This window comes from Anopheles merus, chromosome 2L (genome assembly GCF_017562075.2).
Source record: "Anopheles merus strain MAF chromosome 2L, AmerM5.1, whole genome shotgun sequence".
NCBI lineage: Eukaryota > Metazoa > Arthropoda > Insecta > Diptera > Culicidae > Anopheles > Anopheles merus.
Window position 1 is genome coordinate 25887580 of NC_054083.1, and position 9709 is coordinate 25897288.

The following is a 9709-nucleotide window of genomic DNA, read 5'->3' on the forward strand; positions in this document are numbered from 1 at the left end:
CCGCCTTTTGCAGGTTGGGTTGTGTTGTATTGTTAATTTTGTTTAAATTTTAAAAGTTTGAAAAAGTGAATTATTATTGTGTTTATTGCGTTAAACGAAAGTGCTTCAAAGGATATAATTACTATGTTTTGGAAAATGTGGAATTTTATGGAAATACCTACCGTACGACCAGCTTATAACTTGATGCTCTTATGAGTGAAAACAGATTCTACCACTATTTTAATTTTCTAGAGCAATCACCAAACTTTAAAAAAATACTGAAACAGCAATAAAACGCATCCACCAATAATTTTTCATAAATTTACTAAGACCCACATGAGCAAGCTTAAAATTAGAAAGAGAAAATAACCATCTACTCGAAACATCTATTTTAAACTGCTCGAGCTCGAAACCTAGTGAAAAATCTACACCAACACATATTGCCTCAAACAGAGTGACCAGAAATGCCAATTTTTCTATATTCCTACCGATTTTTGATATGCCTACCGATTCACAAATAACCATGCTAATACAACCGATTTTTAATTTATTCTTTCATTTATTTACTGACAGATAATATAAGACATGCGAATTTGCCATACGGCTGAACAAAACCAAAATTCTGTCAATGTGATTATACACGAGTAGTGGGAACAATCTCAAACGTATGTTTTTTATCGTTATTGGTATGTTTAACTTACCAATTAATTAACATATTCGAAATATTAATCGATATAACTGGCAGCAGATACGATAAAATTGCATTCCAAAAACTACCGATAACTTTTTGACGCTCCTACCGAAAACCGCCAACAAGACTCTGGCCACACTGGCTCTCAAGCCGCCGTTGTCAAATTTGACAGCAGCCAGCAGAATCGTGATTTGTTTACAATTATTCCCCTGTGCAATTTGCGTGTGTGTTTTTCCTCAACTAAAAACTGCGTTCTTGCCAATTGCACAATAGAAAGTGATCGTGATAAGCAATAGGAACGGGAAGTTTTACACCTAAACACCCACCAGCACCAGTGTTTGCGCTGTACAAGCGAACACACTGCCGTGCACTTCCTTCTCCTACGGTACAATCGAGCGAGACGTGCAGTGTCCCACAAGGGGTGGGGGGCTGAGACGTGCACGGTGGCTACGGAGCAAAACCACAACATCATCGAAATACGCAAAACTACACAAAATCTGATGCGTTTGAGTTTGGCTGCGGGTGAGCGAAACAATACGGGTTGGTGCAATTGATTTGAACATAAACCACGACCCGCGTAAGTGTGAGTGTGCGTGCGCGTGTTTGAGTGCAAATAACAATCAACGGCATCGTTACTAATTGACCTTTCCTCTCCTTACATTCCTCACTCCGTCCACCACCCACCAATGCTTAGCCTGCCTGAGTCGAACGGAATCGACACGAGCGAGAGAAATTTAGCAACCGCTACCGAATACCAACGTCATCCCAAGCGAAAGGCGCGCGCGAAACGCGAATTTTCCCTCGACACAACAAAAAATGAAAGTCATCTGCACGCAAGTGTTCAAGTGCCTTCTGTCCTTTCTGCTGCTGCTGCTTTTCATCCTGTTTAGCTTCGCTTCCCGCGTTCTCTTTGTCTAATCTTGGGCGGCCGGGCGAGGCAGCGGCGGTGGCAAAATCACCCTTCCAGCGAAGAACCCGTCGTTCAAACATCAGACATCAGCTGTTTTCCATCCCAAACCGCCAAGGTTCGTCGTACTCGCGGGACAACATCGACGAGACGCGCCCGGCTAAGGTCACTTGTGCCGTATCTTATCTCGGTGCCCCCGTGCACAAAGAGTGTGCCAACGAAACAAGCTGCGCGAGCACCCGGAAATCATCTCGCTGCGGATGAGTGGACGCGATTAGGTCGCTGCGGAAGATTTAGCGGAAAATTGGTACACACCCGCGTGTGCAGCAGCATCTTCTTCCCACTGTGTTTTTTGCAATGGTAAATGGATAAAGCGTACACCATCATAACCACCACCACCACCACTGTGTGATAATGCACCCCGCCGTTACATGCATTCCATGAGTCATCGGATGCGTCGTGTCGTTTGTTGTTCTTGGCCTTTTTGTTTGTTCCGTTTTGTTCCCTCTTTGTCGGTGTGTTTCTGTGTGTAAATGCGGCGGTTTGCATGTGTGTTAGACTGTAGTATGTGTGTGTGTGTGCGTTTATTGGTTCCCATTTGTAAATATCCCAGCACCTTATCACCTTCGAAGCGCAATTGAAACACTTGCTAGCTCTTAGGCTGGGTTGGTTGTATGGGTGCGGTCAACAAGGCGCAAAGCAGCAGGCAATAGGAAGTGTGTCTGGTCTTGTACGGCTTGTAAACAAAGGTATTATCAGCACGGGAGGGTTGCTCGTTTATGCTAAAAATCGTTGATAATGTTGTCGCATTGCCGCAACATTGAACATTTGTTTTGAGTTTTGTCGCACTGTCCATTCAATCTCCACATTGTTGTCGTTTATTATCTCATTTTGTAATATAAGGTTCCGTTGGTAGTTTGGTCGAATTCGGCAAAAGAACTATTTTTCAACATCATTACTCATGTTCTGTACAATTAACTTAACAACGCAAATTTACTATCAAACGCTAATAATCGTGTTCATCCCTTGCAGCTCACCCTTAATGTGGCAGTAGCCGTTGCGAAGCATTCCCACATGCTTCCCGCAGTATAATGGCAGAGGAGGATGAGATTCGAACGGCCGTACACTCGTTCTACACCATCCAGCAACAGCAGCAGCAGCTGCAGCAGTCAGCACACACGCCGGTCGTCCATCACCCTTTTATGATGCACGGACCCCGGGGGTACGGCAGTGGGCCGCCGATGAATGCGCTCGCCAGTGAGTAGGCAAAAAAACACTTGCCAGTACATCGCTTAATGTGTTGTAATTCTTTCGCTTCTTTCACCACAGTGACACGATCGCAATCGCACACGGTGAATCTGCTGAGCGAAGACTTCATTGCCGGGTACATGGAGCAGGGTCGCATGTCGGTCGTCCGCAGGTTCTTCTGCCTGTTCGTCACCTTCGATGTCGTGTTCATCTCGCTGCTGTGGATCATCTGCGTGGTGGTGCGTTTGCTTTGCGAGCCGTGAGCTTCACGATGAACTGTGAAACGTTGTCGCTAGTGAAATGCTTTGCTTTACCGCTCTAGATTACCGGCGACAACGTGATCCATGCACTGCAAACTCAGGTCCTGCACTATACGGTCTACACATCGCTGTTTGATGTCGTCATTGCTGCACTCATTAGGTTTATTTTTCTCATACTGTTTTATGGGCTGCTGAGCATCAGCCACTGGCTAGTGATAGCGGTAAGTGTGGATTGCGATTATCGCGCCCAATGCCGGCCGTTGCGATCATTAGCAAAATATTAACATTAACGTCCGTTTTTTTATTTATTTTTGCAAATAATTTCCTTCCAGTTATCTACAACTAGTTCCTGTGCATTTCTTATTAGCAAAGTATTTCTTTACGATGTAAGTAGAGCGTTTTAAATGTCTGTGAAGGCCAAAAATGTCACATTTTTACCATTTATTCCATTCCAGTGGACTGCTACACCACAGCCGGTGTTCGAGGTGCTTTTGATAGTGGTTTCGTTTGTGCTAGCGTGGGGCGAAGCATGGTTTTTAGACTGTCGCGTGATACCGCAGGAGCGATATGCGCGAAACTATTTCGTTGGTGGGTATACAATTTTGCTCGATGGGTTTTTGAAGGGTAAAAATGTTTAATGCATTATTAAAACATTACAGCAATCACCAATCCCGGCTCGATGGACGCACGCACCCCGCTGCTGGATCCATTCCTAAGCGCAATGCAGGCGGGCAGGACGGAAAGCATAGGCAACTTCTACTCACCGTTCGACTCCATTCACAACAGCGACGACGACGACGATGAAGACGAACAGGTACGACGATTGGGAAGGAATGGTGGAGCCATGCGGGCAAAGATCAAACGATGTATTGGTATGGTTTAATTACCATGATTCAATTAGCATCATGTGCAGAACAAGAGCGAAAGATTCCCATTCATCGTTTAATCGCTTCTCAAGGCAAGATTGTACGCTTGGCTCGGGGAATCTCAAAGCAGTACTTCCCGTCTGGATCAACCGTTCAGTTCGTAAAGTAAGCCCGTACGAATAGGTTCGCATCGCTAAAAAAAAGATGAAACATTTCCTGGCCAATCTTTTCCAAAGGCGAAAGCAACACGCCAACGGGTGTGATGTTGTGGACCGGTCGGCTTCGATCGTGGTCGAAAATGCGGTCGTGTGTAACTTTCTCGGTACCCTGCATACGCTGGTGGAGGTAACATATGTTATTGAAATGCAATGTAAAGCAGCGGTTTTACGCAATCCCGAGCGTGGCGTCACCGTTGACATTGAAAAGATTTTGGACTCCAGGTCAACGAGCGCAATCGACAATTCAGATTCAGCAGAGATCGACAGTTCGCCCGGTCGAGTGGGATCGAGCGATGGGAGAAGTTCTAGAAATCGGGATCGGCATATTTTATTCAAATTTAGTTTGTTCCCCCCTCCATATGGGTATATAAAATCCGACCCGGCGGCTGTACGATGTAGATTGATGGAGATCAGTTCGATCGGAGGGTTTGGGCTGTTCGGATGTCGCAGGAGATGTTGAGAACGTTCCCCGCTCTTTTACGTGTACAGTGAAGTGATTGTTTTTTGTTTGTGTGCTTTTGTCTATCTTACACGCTATGCAGGACGACGAGTTCAAGAAGATGGGCACGGAGTGTGTGCGGAAGGCGTACATGTTGCTCGAATCCGACGGCTGGAAGATCGAAAAGGTAACCGCCAAGGGGGACACCATACAAAGCTGCCAGCAGGAAAAGATTGGCAAGATTTACAAGCTGACCGCGAAGATTCACTACCCCGCCCGGAAGCTGCTCCAGGAACTGTTCTACAAGATTGAGGACGTGCCGAAGTGGAACCCAACGCTGCTGGAATCGAAGATTATTCGGGTAAGTGCCTTAACCGCCTGGTCAAATAGATACCTTTTAATTTTATTTCTTTTTTTTTGTTTTCTCAGAAAATCGATAGTCACACGGACATTTCCTACCAGGCCACAATCGGCGGTGGTGGCGGTGTGGTCAAGTGTCGCGATTTCGTGAACCTGCGCTGCTGGCATCTGTGCCGCGATGGGCGCGTTATCGAGGGCGTCGACATCCTGCCGAACCCGCTGATCAATCTTTCCCCCGTGACGGAAGAGTGCGAGGGCAACGGGTCGGTCGGAGGGCAGAGCGACGAGAGTGGGGAAGAATCGTCCGTCGGTAGCATCGGCAAGGGGGACGTTTCGGGGCGCATCCCAGCGTCGAAATCCGTACCGCAGATGAGCCAATCGCACGGCGAGCTCAAAACGGACGGACCGGCGGCCGGTGCTGCCGATGGCAGTGAACAGAAAGATAAGACTGCATTTAAGACGCTCAGCAAAAGCTTGGGCGCCCAGGACTTTGCGGCCGGCGCGGGCGGCGGCGGTGCCGTCTCGGACGAGAATGAGGACGTATTTTCCGACGCACTCACGGACGATCAGGAGGGAAAGGCCGCATCGGTGAAGCCGGTGGAAGGGAGTGCGAAAAAGAAACGGAACGCGGCGCGCGAGGAAGCAGAATCGACGGCGAAGTGTAGCAACGTTTACGTGAGCGCAGCGATCAGTATCGACTATCCCGGTGCGCCACAAAACACCAAATACATTCGGTAAGGTGGATGCGCTGTGCAAGGAGCAGGATTTATTTCACTATTTCCAATCACTTTGTGTTTATTTTGCAGAGGAGAAAACAAGGTGTCATGTTGGGCGATGCGGGAGCTTGAAAATCAAAAGGATCACTGCATCTTCGAGTGGCTCCTCTGCTTGGATCTGAAGGGCTACATTCCCCGCTACGTGCTAGACACTGTAAGTAGGACCGGATGATACGAAAGAAAGACGAAAAGGCGGTCTAATTGTCTCCATTTCCCTCCCCCCTCAGGCCTACACAACGCTAATGCAAGACTACATGACCTACCTTCGCAAGTACGTCGCCGAACTGCGCAAGCAAGGAAAAGTGCCTGGTGGCCCCGAGTCCACCGCATAGAGCGTGCAGAGAAAGCGAGCCTAGGGAAGGAGTCGATCCTGTTCGGTGCGCATCGAAACGCATCGCCACTTCACCCCGCATCACTTCAAAAGTCATTCGAATTTAGGCTAGCTTTTATGACGTTTTATCCATCTATGTTCGTTCCCGTTTCGCTCCCACAGCCTGTGCGGCTCCTCATTGGAATGGTGCTAGGAAAGGTGCTGTCCATATTTTATTTTCGCTACCAAGCAGCAGTATGTAGCAGTAAAGAATGCTGTCATCCTGTGTATTGTGTGCTGTCGCATCCGTGCAACCGTGCGGGAGAATGAGATTTTTAGTCAATTAAAAAAGAAAAGGAAATGACGAATACAGCACTGCCCATGGAAAAAAAAAACAGATCAGCATTAGTTACTGTACCGCATGTAGCGTACATTTTCCGTTCCACTTTAATCCACTCGCAAACGGACTGAGCGCCGCTGCATTAAACGAACACAACAATCGTAAGAAAATCCTAACCATTTTCTAACAGTGAAGCGAATCAATTAATCTTCCTCCTATGTAAGGCAAAAGTCTGCATTTAGTTAAACGCCCAAACATACCGACCCGAAAAACAGCGTGAAAGGACACCTTTTTTGATACGCTATTCTGTTGCCGAAGGCAGGGGGAATCAGCCCTATCTCCGCCGCAGACGTCATTTCTGATTGGTATTTTGCTGTTATATTTTATTGTGATATGGAATAAAAGATTTATATTTGAGCGCGTAATTAAAACAAAATGGCTTAATTCTCAGTTTTACTGAAGCACGTTTTACGGATTAGGTAGCACAAAACATTTTATTCCGGAATAGAACGTTTACATGAAACCAAGGCCTTCTCGCAGCCCTGCTCTGCACACGTGGCACAAACTGTTTTTGATCATTTTTTTAGGGGTGTTTTCAAACTTGTTTTTGGTCCTCATACGCAAACCACGTGTGTTCAAATCCAAAATTCGCTGTAGCTTATGTTGCAAGTAGTCGTAGAAGCACATCAAATCGTTGAGCGGGCGGTCGTCTCTGTCCGGTCTGTCTGGCGAAGGTGGGAGCTTTGCTTTGCTTTACTTCTGCTCTTGCGTAAACCAGCTCTGGCAGGCTTCGGCCGCAATCTCGCACATGGTGGACAGGACCTTGGCATTTCCCTCGTAGTCTGTACACATTTCGATTGGAAAGGGATGCACTTGTTAGAAAGTAATTGATCGAAGCGACTGTTGTGTACACTTACCGACAGAGTTACCGTTGCGCTTGCCGAAGATGCTACCGTTGAAGGGTGGTTTCCGGTAGCCGGCCTCGGCGTGACCGCTCAGGGCGAGAACGACCAGCAGGACGACAATCAAGCTACCGAGCACTTTGAACGAAGCCATTTTATACTTTTGGTTGCTGGTTGGTTTACTGGAGTTGAATAGACGAAGCTGCACTGTGGCTGGTAAGATGCTGTGTTGCCGGATTGGAAAGCTGACAGATGACTGATGCCATTGTTCGGTGTCGGAACATCTTTTATACGAAATTTGTCTTGCCGGCCAGCGAGCCAGCCAGCTCAGCATGTGCCGGTGTTAATGTAAAATCCCAAAACAATTCGCAACCCATCAAACGCCCCGGGGCTTACGTACGCGTACGCGGCGCGAATGCAATTAGGGGTTAGAATTTATTCAATTAATTACACCAACATGAACATCATGTCCCTGCGAAGGGGATTTGCAACCCGTTGCGTACGGATATGCGGGCGCTCGTCGCGCGCGCCGTTAAGTGAGTGAGTGACAACGTTTTTAAACAACGTATCCTATTACGGTGCCTTTCGCAGCTCGGTTGTGTTGGAAAACAGATGTAAAAGTCCTTTCAAACAACAAGCTTTAATGGGCTGCGTTAAGTAATCCTGTAAGAAAGCGCGGAAAGGAAAAAAACGCTTCACATTTTAAAGGTCAAAGTTGTTCGATTTTTTCCACCACTGCCTTCTTCCCTAGCTAACGGTGGAGAGGGACATAAAGGCTGCGAAACGTTCCAAATGTTTCTCGTGAGCCCTACCATCGGAGTCGAAAATCGATCGTGAAGACATTCGTAATTATTTTCATGCCAGTAACATCAACAGCAGCAGCAGCAATGGGGAAGTTAATAATTTAGGACATCCGCGTGTCACGCAAAGGATAGTATAATGGTGGACGCCGAGTAGTGGCTCGCGGGGCTGCCCCGACCCCATCCGGGCTGACCCACACCGTTAACTAAGCCTATTCTATTTCGCTTCTTGGGCTGTGTAGATTTTACCGGAAAATGTGAAAGTATAAAAATAGAAAGACAAATGATGTCCTTTAGATGGGGAGGGGGGACGTAAAGCCCCTACAGGAAGGAACCACCTGACACAATGAATCAATCAATATTTACGATTGTGACACCACAAGTTTTGGTGTGTGTTTGTGTGTGTGGATTATTCGTTCTCTCTATTCCATTTTTGATGGCTAGCCACCGATAGCACGCCACAAGTCAGCATGGGCCGGTGGTTCAGATCCTCATTCCGTGTGTTCCCTATCACTCAAACCATCATCCAGCCAGAGGAAAGAAGTGGGGGGAGAGAGTATGAGAATGAGGGGGTGTGAGTAGGTTTGTAACCATTATTCATCCCTTCTGAATGGGATCGCATAAACGAACCACATAAAAAACCATCCCCTCCCAAGCACCCATTCCCATCGCAATCCAGAAGGTCGTCGCAACATATCAAAATGTATGGAATTATCATTAGCGCTGCATGCAACAGCTTCTGGTTGGTGTGGTATGCCCTGGGTTGCTGCGGTGCACCAACTTCAAGGGAACATGGGCGGAACTACTCTGCTACTGTATGGGGCAACGGGGTTCCGTACCGTTAGGCCGCTGGCGGCAGATCCATGGGAGAGCGGCTGGGTCAGTTGTACCACGACAGTCGAGTGTATTGGTCGTTAAGTGTGGACAATTTGCTCCCGGAGAAGAAAGAGGCTCCACAGTTGCGTAGTGTGGCGCTACCTGGTTGGTAATTTGAGGCTATTAAACACGGAAACGCCGGGGTGGTTTTTTTTGTTGTTGCCATTCCGGCCCCTGTTTGTGGTAGAAGGAAGAGGTGGTGGTGTGCGATCGGTGATAAGGCTATTCTGCAGATACAAGCATTACTTTGGGTAAGTTTTAAATCCAGCATAAAGCATCATTTTTTATTCACACATTGATGATTTCACAATATTACACTATGTTGAACGGATTTCATCATTTAATAACACAAAATATGCAGCTATATTTTATAAAATATATTTAGAAAGGGGAAAAATCATTTGGGGATCTCTGTGAGCCTTGAAACCCTGAAATTAAACAAGAACAAACGGCACTAATAGCTTCACACAAAAGACCGGCAATTGCATCAGTCGCGTCGGGCGATGTAGCGTGTTTGAATTTCGTGTCGTTTTCAATCGCTTTCATCATACCCGCGCAATCATGAATGGTGCAATGAAGGTATGGTTTTTGGGGGTGTTGGTTCTGGTTTGAAGTTTTTTTTTATCTTTTTTTAATATTCTTTTGAAAATCGATTTCAAATATGATATTTAAAAACCATAAAGTATTACAAAAACCAATCCAATTGGAACATGAAATAAAAAATAATAGTTGGGATA

The 9709-nt window shown here is 46.6% G+C and overlaps 2 protein-coding genes across 2 annotated transcripts; one reads left to right on the plus strand and one right to left on the minus strand.

Moving 5' to 3' along the window:
- The first annotated feature begins 836 nt into the window (after positions 1-836).
- On the plus strand, positions 837-6438 carry LOC121594773 (steroidogenic acute regulatory protein-like). Its single transcript, XM_041918416.1, is given in 13 exon segments — positions 837-1210; positions 1365-1937; positions 2610-2834; positions 2907-3064; positions 3148-3306; positions 3418-3471; positions 3541-3673; positions 3745-3899; positions 4712-4969; positions 5038-5702; positions 5775-5860; positions 5863-5898; positions 5972-6438. Coding segments are annotated over 11 exon segments (2283 nt in total). The 5' UTR covers positions 837-1210; positions 1365-1937; positions 2610-2668; the 3' UTR covers positions 6385-6438.
- A 407-nt stretch (positions 6439-6845) lies between these two features.
- On the minus strand, positions 6846-7568 carry LOC121594778 (neuropeptide SIFamide). The gene is made up of 2 exons (XM_041918420.1): positions 7312-7568; positions 6846-7236 (listed from the first exon to the last, which is right to left on the minus strand). Exons 1-2 carry the CDS (start codon positions 7448-7450, stop codon positions 7148-7150), a joined length of 228 nt encoding a protein of 75 aa, XP_041774354.1. The 5' UTR covers positions 7451-7568; the 3' UTR covers positions 6846-7147.
- Positions 7569-9709: the final 2141 nt, after the last annotated feature.

Bases quoted from the DNA above. Each gene is read 5' to 3' on its own strand.
- LOC121594778 (XM_041918420.1), bottom strand. From the start codon at position 7,450: ATGGCTTCGTTCAAAGTGCTCGGTAGCTTGATTGTCGTCCTGCTGGTC. The intron at 7,237-7,311 runs GTAAGTGTACAC...AAATGTGTACAG, and splicing joins GCGCAACGGTAACTCTGTCG to ACTACGAGGGAAATGCCAAG.